Source organism: Palaemon carinicauda, chromosome 9 (genome assembly GCF_036898095.1).
Source record: "Palaemon carinicauda isolate YSFRI2023 chromosome 9, ASM3689809v2, whole genome shotgun sequence".
NCBI lineage: Eukaryota > Metazoa > Arthropoda > Malacostraca > Decapoda > Palaemonidae > Palaemon > Palaemon carinicauda.
Genome location: NC_090733.1, coordinates 65,501,843 through 65,519,178, shown reverse-complemented (window position 1 = coordinate 65,519,178; position 17,336 = coordinate 65,501,843). Strand labels below are relative to the sequence as shown.

The window sequence follows — 17,336 nt, the reverse complement described above, 5'->3', positions numbered from 1 at the left end:
ATTAAAGCAAATTAAACGAATCATTTCTTATGTGAGTCATCATGCTAGAGGGATAGGAGGATGAAGGCAGTTTTGATAAGATTGTGTATTGATCATAGAAAATTTGTGCATGGATTTTTAATGTGTACACACAAAGTTGTACCCAAGTGTAATGATTGTGACTACTTTAACAATTCAACATATTTTTTATGAAAGTACTGTTTTTAAAATACATAGAGATTTATGTTGTGCTAAAAAAACTTTGACATTTTATCTGATTCTGGGTATTTTTTAAGGTTTCATTGTTTTTTAAGAAACACTGGTTTAATAGATAAGATATGAATATCTATTTATCATATGTTTCAAGTTTTAACTTACTTTTTATCAATAAGATTTAATATATATGTGTGTGTATATATATATATATATATATATATATATATATATATATACATATATATATATATATATATATATATATATATATATATTATGAATATATTCAGGCTAGTTATATAACAGTCATATATATATATATATATATATATATATATATATATATATATATATATATATATATATATATATATTATATATATATATATATATTTATATATATATATATATATATATATATATATATATATATATATATATATATATACATATATATATATATATATATGTATATATATATATATATATATATATATATATATATATATATATATATATATATAATTAATATATTCAGGCTAGTTATATAACAGTCAAATGTAACTCATGGGCTTGGTAAATCTTTGTTCCTTCAATAATAAGGAACATCTGACTGAATAGAGACTATATTGTACACCATATTCTTAAAAGCAAGGGTTTCTGAAATCCTCTATACTGCCTATTTTAGGTTCTAAAAGTCAATTTATTATTATTCCCTTTCAAAGACAATGGAATGTTTATTTTGATTTGTGCAAAGGTAAGAGTTCTGTCAATGAATAAGACCTAGGTTGGATATTGTTAAGGGGGCGGGCCGGCTAATGCCATTTTTTAAGGACAGGACTTTGACATTCATACCACTTAATAAGGAGACTTAGGACATCTCCAAACTGCATAGGATTTTTGCTTCTAACCTTCGGTTTTGCGACGCCAGGGCAATTTATCCTTAAAATTAGTGTTTTTCAAATTCCATCTCCTCCCTTGATAATTAATATTAAGACCTGGGATTACTACCCTATATAGACCTCCAATCAAATGAGTTTCTTTTTATTTAAAAAAATTTTTTTACTAGATACAATTTTTTCATGGTAAAATAAATAAACCTTAAAAATTATGAAAAAAAAAAATGAAACAAAAATTGGAAAAAAGCGAACAGTTGATAGTTTCTTAATGTCTTTGTAGGTTGTATACCAAATTTCAATGCTATATCTTTAAAACTAATGTAGAAGATAGAATTTGAAGGTCAATAAGTATAGTTTTGAGATATGGTTGATTCAAAAGTTTTTCTTTGTATTTTTATAAAGATAATGCATGCATTCCCCAAGAGAGATTAGTTCACCAAACGTTCAGCAGGGCTCAACAAGGCCCTAGAAGAGTTGGAAGACCCAGACCTACATGGCTGAGAACTATGAAGCGCAAAGTAGATGATGGATTGAGAAGTATCGAGTTAAAAGAGACGACTGGCAAAATCTAACTGAGGCCCTTTGCGTCAATAGGCGTAGGAGGAGATGATGATTATGAATTTTATGTTCCTTTTTGGATGTTAATAAATCAGAACATAGTTATTTATTATAATTTGATCATAAATGAAGATCCCTTTGCTCAATATCTTGCTTCTTTAGGCGAGACAGTTGCTCCATCATCTCTTTCTTTTACTAACTCCTCTAATTTCGCCGACATTACCCACTTCTGAACTCTTATTAGAGAAAATTGTCTTTTCCTCTTTGGCATTATGAAATTCTTGCCGAAACCGAGAAAAACAGATGTAAAAACGAGTGAACGTCAAGAGGTCAAACTCAAATGTGTACTCTTTATGAAGTTTGTGCTAGGACTGAAGGCCGAAAGGTGTAATACATCGTCTTGTGACTCATGTATTGCTCACAATTTATTTTTTTTATTGAAATGTAATAATTATCAAAATTAATGATAATAGAATAAATACTATATTTTCTTGTAGGGAACAATTTTTTTGGCTAATTGAATTATTTTTACTAATTACCCCATAGCTGAAATTAAAAGGAATTTTGACAAAATATTTTGTATACACATTCTCCATTGTCATATGAAGCTCAGTGAATTTTTTCAGCATTTTGTGTTTTTCGTCCTATACCCTCGTGTATACGCATACCACCTGGCCCACTTAAAGTTTTACAATTTAATTTTCATGTTAGATTTTAGCCAGTAAGAGAATTAGGTCCATGCTCAATTCTGTGTTCATGCATCAAGGATTACATCGGACCCTTTCATGTATTATATCGATGAGTGTTGAAAGGCCTATAGTACTAAGGTGAATTTTCTTCAATTGGTTGTGGTTTTACAGTATTAAAAAGGTCCAAATTTTTGAAGTTTAAATATCTATCTTAAAGATCTTACTACTAATATCTTTTTATTGGCTTTAGTTTCAGCTAAACACATAAGTGGGATACAAATATTATCTGTCGAATAACACTAGATTATACGTATGGCCATTTTGTCTTCCTTCAGATCTAAAAAAATATTTTAAGGGTAAAAGTTTGCCTCAGTTTTTCCACATATTCTTTCTGAAAGTTAATATAAGCATTTCAGCTGAAAATGGGCTTCTTTGTCCAGTAAGAGATTTTCAGTAATATTTGGACAAAATATTTGAGATAGCATCCCTATGTTGTCCTGTGAGATTAAGGTCTTTAATCACCTTATGACCAAAAATGAAATAAGTTTAATAATTTGTTTTGTCACAATAACTTACAAATAATTAGATTAAAATCTAGTAATAGACTTGAAAGTACATGGTTTGAGTGGGACATCTACTTCCCTTAAATTTTGTAGAAACCTTTCTTTGGAAAGGGTTTTAACTGCAGCTCATTGACATACTAAGTAAATTTACACTATACTTTTGCTTGAAGAATCATTGTTCGCTTATTAAGATTGATAGGTGCTAACACCCGTATGCCTACGGAGCACTGGTTTGATTAATTTCAAGATCAGATGATTTTTAATTCCCTTATCTACGAGCATGTGGGGTTTTAATTTAATGATTGATTTGGTATCTATTAAAGTATCATTTATATCAAGAAATATTATTTTGCCAAGTTACAGTCCGGTAATTTTAATAGCTTTATTAGACAATCAGGAGTCCCATATTTCAAATTGTATTATTGAAGTGGTTTGTTATAAGTAATCTCAATCAGGTTAGTGAAACTTAACTATGGTATATTGCTATTAATTAGATTTAGCTTATCCCTTTTCTTCACTGGCATCTGAACTCCAGTAGTGTGTGGGAGTCAGCAATGTGAACATCAGGGGAGGCTAGTAAAGATAAACAGAATTTTCATTATGAAAAATCTCATTTTTATACTCATTGTTCATACATATATCCACCTTCCTCTCCCACCGCCTCGTGGTGTCAAGAGGATAAAGATAATTTTAACTTAAAAACTGAGGAGACAAAGAGAATTACTATTAAAATGCTCCTTCTTTTACTAAGTGCATGTATTTATTGATGAGAAGAAAATAGGAATATTTATATATTTATATATATATATATATATATATATATGTATATATATATATATATATATAAATCATGTTTTTGAGTGCCTAGTATTTATGAGAACAGCCAATGATGGTAGAGGGGGAAAAGAGACCATGCTTTGGTGTAATCAGGTCTTAAAAGAAAAGAAGTTGATAATTTTTGTTACCTTAGGGACATATTGGATTGTAAAATATTGAGAAGACAGTAAGAAGAAAAAAATTGATAGATTACTATACTAGACTGTTGGTAAATAACACTGTAGTACAATATATTGTTAGGAAACAAGCATAAAATTATGATTTGGGTATGATCAGTGGAACTTGAGAAGCTCAAATTTGTTGCATATCCTTTTCTGTTTAACTGGTTGATATGTCGGATTTAATAGATGTTATATGACATCTATTTAACATCGCTACTGATCTTAATATATTTTTATTATGTCTTATTTATAGTTTATTCTCTATTTCCTTTATACATAATTTTTTTCCTGTTGGAGTGCTTATTCTTGTAGCATTCTGCTTTTTTAACTAGGATTGTAACTTGTTAGTATAGAACTAGTAATAACAATAATATAAGGTCTCTTGTATGTAGCAGAGATATAGTAACTAACAAAGAAAAGGAGACTGCTAAGATTTATGTCTGCAAAATACTAAGATTCATTTCAAGAATTCATATTGAAGACCAAATTAAAAATAGGAAAGTTGCTAGAAGTTGTGGGATTTAGAAGCTGGAAAATAGTTGAGATCTCAAAGATTGATATGGTGTAATCATCTAATGATAAGTGAAGAATGGATGTTAGGAAACTATTTGTTATGGGTATAGAAGGGCCAGAATATCATTGAGTAGGGACATGGACAAAAACTAAGACCAAGTGTAAATTTAAGAATGTTCTCAAGACAGACAAGGTCGGAAAGAAAGCATTGCTTATTCAGCCATGGGTAAGGAAAATTTGATGTCAATTTTTGAGCTCAAGCCTAGGATATCGTATATCAGCAGGGGACGCATGCATTAACACGCCACATAGCTATCTGCACCCCATATAGCGTTAACGCTTCGCTGGGGAAAGGTGGCGGGATAACTGAGGAGCCGCTCCAAAGTTACCCTCCTTCGTTACTGCTACGGTACTCGAGATGTAAACAAACAGCCTCCATTCTGTGTGACGTCACATCCGTCTCCATTCCTTCGCTTTGTAGCTTTACCTAGCAGTGGTTTTTCCTGGTTAGCTTTTTGATCAGTGTTCATCGTTCGCCATGTCGCAGCATTCAGCCTCGCCTTCTTCTGTAAAGTTGAGTACCACGTTCAAGTATTGTTTAAATAAGCTCTGGCCGTAAAGTAACAATTATTTATCCTTAAATCTTGTGTTTTCTGGCAGAGCTGTGCCTTGACCGGAGGCGCCATTTTACGACGCCGCTGTTCGCCTCGCATGCTATAGTTAGTTAGCCAGAACAGCCCTTCCGATCTTATAACTAATTAATATCATTAGTTATTTAGTCTTCATTGCTAGGAATTATTTATATTATGCTGTTAGTATTCATTTAGGCAACCAGTGCTTAACTAACCCCTTGCTAGATCGCTAGCCTAGCCCCTAGACTTGATAGCCTAGTGCTCATGTTTGCTTTGCATGATATAATGAGTGTTTCTAAGGTATTATAATGAAGATATAGGCATTTTAAACATACAAGATACAGTGCTGCACATGTGCTTTCGCCTTCTAGGGACCATGCAAGGGACCGTGTTTGGTCTGAAGTACCACACTCCCCTAACCCAACGTTGGGGCCCTCGTATGCTTCCTAATATCCCCCTCACCTACGGGTAACTCCCTCTGGGTAGCCTCGTTATATCCTATCCTCCTGCCCGGGTTAGCTCTCGAGTAGGTTTGGCTAGGTAGTTCTTCCCTCTCCCTTATATATGGAGGGATCTTGGCTAGAACCCCAGAGTATCCATCGCTCTTCTCAGCCCACTTTAAGGGAATGACCCCCCCTTAAGGTTGTGACTGAGACCAAGAGGAAGGGCCCTGCCCTTCTCCTAGTTTGCACTTGGTTGGGACACTCCCTTCCTACCTGCAACCCAGCGACGTGTCTTTCCCAGTCCTCCCTAATCTAGGAGAATGACTCTCCTGGTTTAGGTTAGGCCTTGGGGGGATTCTGTTTTATTATAGTTTAGGACAGTACATCAGTGCTGTACCTGATCTAAGCTATCCTTCCCTAGGTTGGGGAGCGTTCTCCCCTGCCTAGGCAGGCTAGCACCGACAGACTCCCCCCACCCTCGAAAGACCCCTATTCCCCTCCCCACTCTATCCCTTGTGTTGGCTTGCCTCCACACCCCTGTTCGCCGCTGTCCTACAATTCCTCCCTTGGGAAGAGTTGTAGGGTTAGCTGTGCTCTTCTGCTTGGCTGGCCACTCTGCTACACTTCCCCTTCATAGTAGTTCTATGGGGTTGGTGCCGGCGGAAGACTCCCCCTCTTTGAGTGCCCTCTGTCCCTCCCTTGGGTTACCTCAGGCTCCCAGCCGTCTGCCGGAACCCTGCCGCCGGATGATAGGCGTATCCCCGCCTATCAGGAGAGCACTTCTTCCGGAGGGAAGCCGGTGGGGTATCGGACATTACGCTTCCTTACCTTTCTCTCTCTCTTATCATGGTGCCGGTCCCTTGCTGCCTCCGCTGCCGGCGCTAGCCGCCGACACCCCAAGTGACCTCTCCATTCATAAGATGCTAACACCCTAGGATTACCTATGGCGACAGCTTGTCGACTGCTGGTGGCTGCCTCCCCCTTGCCGGCACTAATCACCGACACCCCGGGTATCCACCCCATACTTCTTTCCCTAGGATTACCTATGGCGACAGCCTGCCGTCTGCCGGAGGCTGCCGCCCCCTGCCGGCACTAACCGCTGACTTCCTGGTTATCCGCCACATACATCTTATGAGATCAACTAAGGCTCACCACGCCGACAGCCCGCTGGCTGCCGGAGTCCACCGCTCTGCCGGCGATCGCCCCTTTGGTGTCTACCATCTCTGTCACTCAGTGTACCCCTAGATGGATTCACCCCGCCGGACCGGCCTCTGGCTTTCCGCCGGTCTGCCGGCGCCACCAAATGAGGCTCTAATGGACAAGCACCCCTTCCACGGCTGCCGGCTCCGTGCCGGCAGTCGATCTGATGCAGCCGGATAGCCTGGCTACTTCCCCCTTGGTATCTTATACCTACTGAAATAGTGGCTATGCTGTACGGTTGCACAGTACAACATTTCCAGCATACTCTGTGCTTCTCAGTGCAGTCTCTTGTCGGGACCTACCTAACTATTGAGGGGGTTTTATCCTATTTTCCCTATCTCCCTCCCTAGGTTCTGAATGATCTCAGACCCTTTCCACTCTGTGGACAATTCCTTAAAAAGGAGGCCTAAGCTTGGCTCATCCATAAGGATTTTCCCTCCTTTAGAACCTTCAGGTCCTAAGGAATTGACTACAGAAAAGGTCACGGTAACCGGCTGGACGGGATTCACAAGTATGTGTGTTCCTACTTCCTTTCTAGCTCACCTATCCTGAGCCTATAATAATAAGCTAATCTTACAGAGTTAAGTTATTCTTAAATTAAGAGTAATGTAAGCCATATCTATGCCTTCCATGTACTCATAGTCACTCTCTTTTACAGGAGGAGTATGTGAAGTGTGAGAGCTCCTTCTGCGGAGTTCGCCGCCCGGACTTCTACGGGCATACTCCGTGCCGGACCCACACCCCCTGTGTCGCCAAGAAAGGCGACCTCAAGTACTGGGATCCGCAGAACTGTTCAATCTGCAAAGGCCTCCTTGACGAGGCGTTCGACAATCCTCCATCCATGGAGGTAAGGGACATCGCTTGAGAGAAACTGCGCAAATGGGTGTGCGGTTTCCAGAAGAACGCCGCCGGGCCTTATCTTCCAAGTGAGCAGATGAGGCCATGCTTTTCCCCAAAGCATCTCAGGATTTTGTGGTTCCCCAGGACCAGATTCCCACCATCCAACTGGTGGTTGAACCCGACATTGTGAAGACACATTGAAAGTGTCATATAGACCAGGTGGAGCATATGTCGGAAGTGTCGGATGACACCGAAAGGACCCTCATGGGTAAGGATCTAGATTACGAGGAAGATCAGGTGGAATACCCTTATTTGGAGAGCGAGGTCGCCCCAACACCCCCGGTAACCCCTGTAGTGACCAAGGAACCTGTCCCCTCTACCTCCGCCGCCTCGCAACCCTTGCCACCCGCCACCGAAGAGGTCTTCCGGATGCTGGAGGCTCTAATGGACAAGAAACTTAGAGACACTCAGGAGCAGTTCAGGTCTACTCTCATAGGTTTCAAGCAACCGAAGAAGATCTCGGTCAAGGACCTCCCCCACTGCTCGGAGTCTAACCCCTTGAGGTACGCCGAGCATATGCCAATTACAACTGGCAAGATCTTTATCAATGTTAAGATCGGATCTGTCCTCCTGGAAGAAGTGGAATTCTTCCCTAACTTTGAGGCTTACCCGGACTGTTACATCCGACTCAGGTCCGAACCGGCCTCAAAGGAGGAGACTGAACCCAAGGAAGTGATCGTGTTCGATCTCGCCAAAGCTCAAGCCATACTGGCTCATTCTCTTAAGAGTCTGGGTTTTACCAACTCAAAGATGCCAGCACTGAGCAAGAAGCACCCGTCCTTTCTTGCTCCCGCTACTGCAACCTTCCCCTTCGTGGGGAAGTCCTTCCAAGCGGTCATGAAGGCGGTAGAGGAAGGAAAGCCCTGCCCTACCTTCACGGTCGGGAAACTGGAACCTGATGTGGCTGGTCGCCAGTTCAACGACCTCCCGAGACTGAACGACCACCTCCTTCGTCGGGAACAAGACACCAAGGAGAGGCTAGCCGCCTCCTTGTCACATCAGATCCAACTCAAAATCATGGCCGGAGACACTAGGGTCCCAGACTTTTATATGGTCCTTGCAAAGTCCCACCTAGCAACAGTTACGAAGGACCTGTTTAGCTTCATCAAGGCTTGAAGAGCCTGCATAGAGTTCGTGTTTGCCAACGCGGCAGTAAAGCACGAACCCCGGAAACTGATCTCCTCCAACATCTGGGGCAAACATCTTCCCGTCAGCTTTGGTAAAAGAGATAGTGGACAAAGCCGCCACGGAGAACCGGAACCTTCTCCACAATTGGGGCATGTCCCGAAAGAGGAAGTCCTCTCAGGAAGAAGGCCCTCAGCCTAAGAGAAAATCCTCAAAGCCTAGACCCCAGCAATGTCAGCCAAAACGCCAGTTTCTGGCTCCCGCTACTCCCCAAGTGGTTGCGCAACCACAACAGACCTTTCAACTGGTCCCCCAACCGGTGGTGTCGCAGTCACCGGTCTTCACCCCTTCCTACGAACAACGCTCCACTACCTTTCGTCCCAGAGGTAGAGGCTCCGGCAGAGACTCCTCTCGCCACCCCTCCAGGGGCAGAGGAGGAAGGGGAGCTAGCGGCCGAGGTGGCAAACCCTCGGGAAACCAGAAGCAATGAAGTGCTTCCGGTGGGAGGAAGACTCCGCCAATTTCAGGATCGTTGGACTTTCGATCCTTGGGCACACAGCATCATCAAGAAGGGACTGGGTTGGAGCTGGACTCAACCACCTCCAACCTTCCATCAATTCTTCCAGCCGTCAACCCCCCTCTTGGAAGAATATGTCCTAGAACTCTTGAACAAGAAGGTGATCAATAGGGTAAAGTCAACCAGGTTCCAGGGAAGACTGTTTTGTGTTCCCAAGAAAGACTCAGACAAACTCAGAGTCATTCTCGACTTGTCCCCCCTCAACAAGTTCATTGTGAACAACAAATTCAAGATGCTGACCCTTCAACAAATAAGAGCCCTACTGCCTCACAAGGCCTACACGGTCTCAATAGACCTGGTGGATGCCTACTGGCACATTCCAATGAACCACCACGCTTCCTCCTACCTAGGATTTCGGCTCCAAAGAAAAAGTTACGTCTTCAGAGCCATGCCCTTCGGGCTCACCGTGGCTCCAAGAATCTTCACCAAGCTAGCAGACACAATCGTCCAACAGCTATGCCTTCAAGGCGTCCAAGTGATGGCCTACCTAGACGACTGGCTAGTCTGGTTGACATCGCCAGAAGATTGTCTGAGAGCCTGCAGCAAAGTCACCCAGTTCCTGGAACATCTGGGTTTCAAGATAAACACCAAGAAGTCTCGCCTCACTCCAGCTCTGGAGTTCCAATGGTTGGGAATCCATTGGGACCTTCAGTCACACCGCCTTTCCATCCCGCTGAAGAAAAGGAAGGAAATAGCCGGGACTGTCAGAAGACTTCTAAAATCCAAACGGATTTCAAGACGACAACAGGAGCAAGTACTCGGCTCCCTGAGTGACAAACCCAGTGCTTCGCGCACAGCTAAAGGATGCCGCGGGAGTCTGGAGGCGAAACGCATCCATCGCTCGAAGAGACCTCAAGAGACCCCTTCCAAAGAGACTTCGCTCACTTCTAAAGCAGTGGTCGGAAGCAAGGACCTTGAAAAGATCCATCCCTCTTCAACATCCACCTCCATCGATCAACATCCACACGGACGCCTCCCTGGAGGGTTGGGGAGGTCACTCCCACCAGCGACAGGTTCAAGGAACATGGTCTCCCTTGCTCAAGACGTTTCACATCAACATCTTGGAGGCCATGAAGGTTCTTCTCACCCTGAAGAAACTATCCCCGCGTCCTTCGATCCACATTAGTCTGACTCTGGACAGCTCTGTGGTAGTCAGATGTCTCAATCCTCTGGGCTCGAGATCGCCCCACATAAATCAGGTGCTACTACCCATCTTCCGTCTGGCGCACAAGAAGAAATGGCACTTGTCTGCAGTTTACCTACAAGGATTCTGCAATGTGACGGCGGACGCTCTATCAAGGACAAGCCCCATAGAGTCGGAATGGTCTCTAGACGCAAGATCATTCTCCTTCATCTCTCGCCAAGTCCCGGAACTTCAGATCGATCTCTTCGCGACGAGCGACAACAAGCAACTTCCTCGATATGTGGCCCCTTACGAGGACCCCAAAGCGGAAGCAGTGGACGCCATGTCCCTGGACTAGAACAGACGGTCCAAGATTTACCTGTTCCCTCCACCCAACCTTCTGCTGAAAGTCCTCTCCAAACTGAGAATCTTCAAAGAGACAGTAGCTCTAGTGGCTCCCAAGTGGCCTCGGAGCAACTGGTTTCCCCTGATCCTGGAGCTGCAGCCCAGGATGATCCCCCTGCCGGCCCAGTTCTCTCCCAACAGGTACAGAAGTCGACTGTTTTCGCTTCATCAAAGAAAGTCAAGGACCTTCATCTCATGATTTTCTCTCCCTAGCTGTAAAGAAAAGGTTTGGGATCTCGAAGAATAGTTTAGACTTCCTTGAGGAATACAAAACTACGTCTACCAGAAGGCAATACGAATCTTCCTGGAAAAAGTGGGTCTCCTTCGTCAAGGCAAAAAACCCTATGGAAATCACCATAGATTTTTGCATGTCCTTCATTCACCTTCATGGACAAGGCCTAGCTGCCAATACGATTTCCACTTGCAAATCGGCCTTGACTAGACCACTACTATACGCCTTCCAGATTGATTTGTCCAGCGAAATCTTCAATAAATTACCAAAAGCATGTGCTAGACTCCATCCAGCACTTACACCGAGACCCATCACCTGGTCCCTGGATAAGGTGCTCCATTTCGCCTCTAGCCTGGACAACGAATCCTGCCCTCTGAAAGACTTGACTCAAAAAGTAATTTTCCTTTTTGCCCTCGCCTCGGGAGCCCGAGTCAGTGAAATAGTGGCATTATCAAGAGAAGAGGGCCAGATACAGTTCGCCAACATAGGAGAACTTACCCTCTTCCCAGACCCCACGTTTCTCGCTAAAAACGAACTACCCAGCAAGAGATGGGGCCCTTGGAGAATCTGCCCCCTGAAGGAAGATGTCTCTCTATGCCCAGTGGAGAGTCTTAAGGTCTATCTTCGAAGAACTTCAGACTTTGGTGGGGGTCAACTCTTCAAAGGAGAAACCTCGGGTAGTGACCTGTCACTGAAACAACTAAGAGCGAAAATCACCTACTTTATTCGCAGAGCGGATCCTGACAGTACACCCGCAGGTCACGATCCCAGGAAAGTCGCCTCTTCTCTGAATTTCTTCCAAGGAATGGATTTCGAAAGACTCCGGAGCTTTACGGGCTGGAAATCATCGCGTGTGTTCTTCAAGCACTATGCGAAACAGGTGCACGAGATCAAAAGATTCGTGGTAGCTGCAGGTAGTGTAATGAAACCTGCTGCTTAGATCTGCTTAGAACAGTGAGTTATTACGGGACTCTAACTCAATGGGTGCCTGTGTTGACCCTAGCATGATACATAGTGATTTCAAAGTACACTTAGTGTTACTGATAGACTGTTCCTCATTAAGGTGAAGTGACATAGATTTTTACACGTGTGCCGCATGTTCTTGAACATGAAGTGTTGATTAACTCTAAAAGACTGGCGTTCCCCCGGGAACTTGTGTTTAAAAGCAAAACCTTTCCTTTTCAGATTCCACATCACCGTCTTTTCAGGAATTCTGTCCGCTATCCAATATTATTATTGTAAATAATTTCTATAATTACTTGCAAATTTTTGAATAAAATCATTATTTTATTTTACCATGTGCGTCTCTTTTCGCTCCTATCTTTCATTTGGAAATATATTGCTGTTATAGTTTTATTTGCCCCTATCCTATATTTATATTAAGACTAATATACCTATTGTATATTATACACTCACCTAATGGCATAATATTGTTCTTACACAAATATTAACCTTCTGATCTGTCTTCGAGACCGACACGATCTCTTCACCAGGTGAGTATATCTTCGTTTGATTTCTTCGAGGTATCCCTCTTGTCCAACAGGACTTCCCTGCCAGGGGGCCAGGAAGCCAGGTCATTATAGGACCACTGGTAGTGACATCTAACGAAGTTGTCACGGTCTCCACGGTCACCAGACCATAGGAATATCGTTTGAAGAAGTAGGCACTGGGATTAGGGAAAAACCCACGATACATTAATTCTCTGGTACACTTCCATCAGGACGACATGGCTTGAGCCCAAAAAACGGATTTTCAGCGAAGCGAAAAATCTATTTTTGGGTGAGATTTCCATGCCGTCCTGATGGACCTGCCCGACTGTTCCAGTTCAGCCTACCAGGGCCCCCCCCCCCCCTGACACTGTATCGCGGAGATAGGTAGAAGCTGTACTTTGGAATAAAGACGGACGTGATGTCACACAGAATTGTGGCAGTTTGTTTACATCTCGAGTACCGTAGCAGTAACGAAGGAGGGTAACTTTGGAGCGGCTCCTCAGTTATCCCGCCACCTTTCCCCAGCGAAGCGTTAACGCTATATGGGGTGCAGATAGCTATGTGGCGTGTTAATGCATGCTTCCCCTGCTGATATGCGATATCCTAGAGGGAAACCTTTAGGGTACTCGCGCCAGGAGTTAGAATTCTGTGATAACCTTTAGTTTAATTCTCTGGGAATATCCACTGTAGTCAAATATACCCTAGGAAGCTTACTGAAGGAACCTTCCATCAGGACGACATGGCTATCTCACCCAAAAATAGATTTTTCGCTTCGCTCAAAATCCGTTTTTTGTGTTGGTATTAATGATGATTTTACCTAGAATTCTATTTAGTTTTACAGTGAAAAGCAGACTTAATTTAGATTAGTCAGGAAAAACAAACTCATGCTATATAAAAAAACAGTAGACAACCGGACAGTAGGTATCACGGAGAGGTAGATAATTGCCCTTGTAAAGGTAGCTTACCCACACCATCCTTAATGTTAACACCCATCAATGAACTTGATTCATTCTGATGTTAATCTAACTGAAATTCAGATTTTTATGATAGGGAGCATGAAAGCTGTTTTCTTATTTCAGAATTTTCCCTTATGAATTTGTGCATAACTATGGGCAGATTAGGAACACATAATATGGTAAAGTCAGTAGGGAAGGAAGGATTATTTTATTAGTCATCATTTAGTGAACCGTCACTCTATATTAATGACGTCAGGTTGGAAGTCGTTAAGTCATGTAAATATCTTGGCATGAATATTAATGACAATCTAAAGGACGATGACCATATTGCATCACTCTATCGAGGGCAATGCTTGCGAGGCAATATGTTGCTAAGGAACTTTCATATGTGCAATGATGAGGCAAAAGTACATTTGTTCAGATCTTTCTGTACTTCCCTGTATTGTATGCCTCTGGCAATGAAATGTAAAAAGGAAACCCTACGAAAACTTAAGATATGTTATAATGACTCTTTTAGGTACCTGATGGGAATAGAAAGGTTTTCGAGAGTAAGTGGACACTTTGTTTCTTTAGGAATACCAACATTTGATGAATTAGTGAGAAAATGTATTGTAAGTTTGTTTCAGAGAGCAAAGAGTTCAAAAAACCACTTAATTTGTGCAATTTTTAACAGTGATAGTTTTAAAAAATCATTAGTTTTTAAAGAGTGGTCTAAACACATTTTCTGTGTTTAGACCTTTTGTTTTACTCCTAATATATTTGTATATAACTATTAATTTTATTGTAATATTTTGTATATGGCTCTACAGCTGAAATAAAGAATTTGAATTTGAATTTGAATTTGAATATTGTATCACCTGTATACTGCTGTTGTAACTAAACACAATGTAGCCCATTAGTGAAGCAACATGATTATGGGAAGGAGTTCAAATTCTAATTGATACTAATGAAGTGCAAAAGAATGTAAAAAAGAAATATCCTGAGAATGGATTAAAAAATCAAATGTATGTATAGCTTCCTGTAGTAACCATATTGTTATTTTTGGAGAAGCTTTATTTAAAGAAGGCTAAAGGTGCAGTAACATAGTCAAGTCATTCGGCATATCCAACAAGTAACATTGTAAAGCTGGTCAGAACTCTTAGTAGTCTCCGCATTATGACTGCTACTGTGTGTCTAAGCACCATGCCCTTTGGAAGGAACCAAATTTCACTGAAAAAAAGTACATGAATTTTAGTTTATTGTTTATTTAAGGATTTTGCCTTATATTTTTAGTCCTTATCTAGAACAATATGTATATGTTTTAGCTTGTAAGAGATCCACATTAGTGTCAGCGGTTTGAAAGAATTTCTTTAAATTACAAACCATTCGTGATATTCTTAATTATTAATTCTGTTACTAAAAAAGTGAAATATTGAATGTAAATTCATTTTTGTCTGTAGTATTTAGGATATCCAGGTGTTTGTCATAGCTGATTACAGATATATAAAACTGGCATTACTAAATTTCTTTGATACATAATATGGTGTTTTATGTTCTTAAGAAATGTCACATATAGTACTTTGAGATCTTTGTATTAAGTAATATTTATATCTTCATGTATTTCCAGTGCTGGTGTTGGCCGAACAGGAACTTTAGTAGCTTTAGATTCATTAGTAATGGAATTGGAAGAAGAAGGCCATGCATCAATATTCAACTTGATCTGTGACCTTCGTCATCAGAGAAATTTCCTCGTCCAATCATTAGTAAGTGCTAGAAGAGCTTTTTTTCAGCCCCCCAAATTTCTTGTTACAAATCCCAGTCTCTTGGAAACTTTATTTAGGCTTTCAAATTCATTTTCAGCTTATTAAAAATATGGAGATTGATCTTTAGAACTATATAAGGATGTTAAAGAAAAATTCATGCATTAATTCAATACAGTAATTCTAATATTTAGGTTTTTATTTCTAGTCTAAACTCCTCGATGGTTCTCTACATGTCTTTGCATGTAAATATTTGGAAATACTTAACCTTCCTGGTTTTATTGGCTACTTCTTTGAATCTGAAACTATAGAGCTATTACTACACAGAATTTCTTTACTTTACTTTGACGGCTGCTTTTCCAGTCCCATACAGCAGGGGAACCCCACTCTCTACAGGACCTCCACTGTCGTTTCACCTTGTTCGTTCAGAGAATTTAATCTTTCATATCGCGTACTGTATTGTTTATTTACTGTTAAATCGTCACTGTTGTATGATTTGAAATAAGAAAGTCTTTAGTTTCCTCTTTAAAGCCTTAATGTCTTCACTCATATGGATTTTTCGTGGGAGCTTATTATATAGTCTCGGGGCCGCATATTTAAAGGCTCTGGAGGCTAAAGTAGACATATATGTAGGTTCTAACAGTTTGAAGCCATCTGTAACTATTCTTGTGTCGACACGATTTGTTGGCTGCGCAATATGTAGCAATTCTCTCAAGTATTTTGGACAACCGGTTCAGATAACTTGGTGGGTTATTGTACATATTTTAAATTCAATTCTCGCTTTTATCGGCAGCCAGGGTAAATCAATTAGTATAGGGGTGATCCTTTCTCTAGGTGGGACACCTTTATCAGTCTTGCTGCTTTGTTTATTATGTTTTGTAATTTCTTATGTTGTACTTTTTGTAAATTATAATAGATAGAGTTGCAGTTGTCAATCCTGGTAATAACACAGTTTATCACAAGTTTCTTTATAGAATTTTCGTCCAGGTCCTTTCTTATAAACGCAATATTTCTTAGATGATAACCAGCAGCTTTTATTACTTATTTATTTGGGCATGTAGAGACAGGTTACAGTCAAGAAATACACCTAGATCTCGAACTTTACTAGATATCGGCACTGAATTATTATTTATGTTCATTTGAATATCACCCAAGTTTCTCACGATGTTTCTCTTACCCACCACCATGAATTCAGTTTTGTTCTCATTTAATTTTAGTTGTTTAAATGTCATCCATGCTCCAACAAGGATTCGGTTTAGAGTTTCATTAGTGTCATCTATGTTATTTATGGAGAAGTAAAATTGTGTCTCATCCACAAATAGTTTGAACACACCATGCCTTTGTAGCATTTTCGATAGACCAATAGTATAGATGCAGAATAAGATTGAGCCAAGTACACTTCCATGGGGTACCCCTCTGTTTAAGGGTTCATATGATGAATAAGAGTTTCCAATTTGTACACTAATTTCTATCAACTAAGAAGTAGTCTTTTAGGTATTCGAAAGCTGGATCTTCAGCGCCATTGGACCGCAGTTCATGCACAACTGTATCAAAAGCAGCACTGAGATCGAGCAATGTTAAAATACCACATTCATTTTCATCCATCATTTCCAGCATATCATTTACAACAGAGCAGATGGCTGTCTCCATAGAGTATAATTTTCTGAAAGCAGATTGGTTGTCAGGCAAAGCTTCTATTCTAAGTGACTGACTAGTTGTTCAAGAATTATGTATTCAAGCACTTTTGAGACAAAGGATTGAATTGAAATAGGTCTATATGAGCTCAATTTCTGGTAGTCCAGTGCATTTTTCAGAACTGGTGTGATTATAGCCATTTTCTCAGATTTGGGAAACTTACATTCATCAATGCTTGCATTTGCTATTCTCATCATTATTTCTCCAATTACTTCAGATATTGGCATAGGATCGATCGTGCAGTTTGTTTTCTTTGCTCTCTTGATAATTCTGGTGATGTCATCTTGTGTTATGTTGTTAAATCTTATTAATTTTGTCTCTGTGCCTGGTATATCATTAATCTGATGTTTGAGTATTTACAAATGACCTGGTGATATTTTCAATTTTGTTTTTAAAGAATACTA

At 40.6% G+C, this 17,336-nt stretch overlaps 1 protein-coding gene across 1 annotated transcript in view; it reads left to right on the top strand.

Moving 5' to 3' along the window:
- Positions 1-17,336, top strand: part of Ptp69D (Protein tyrosine phosphatase 69D) — a 651,708-nt gene that overhangs the window by 497,877 nt on the left and 136,495 nt on the right. The window contains exon 13 of the mRNA XM_068380055.1: positions 15,105-15,240. Within this exon, the coding sequence (XP_068236156.1) occupies positions 15,105-15,240 (136 nt within the window). The remainder of the gene's footprint in view (positions 1-15,104; positions 15,241-17,336) is intronic.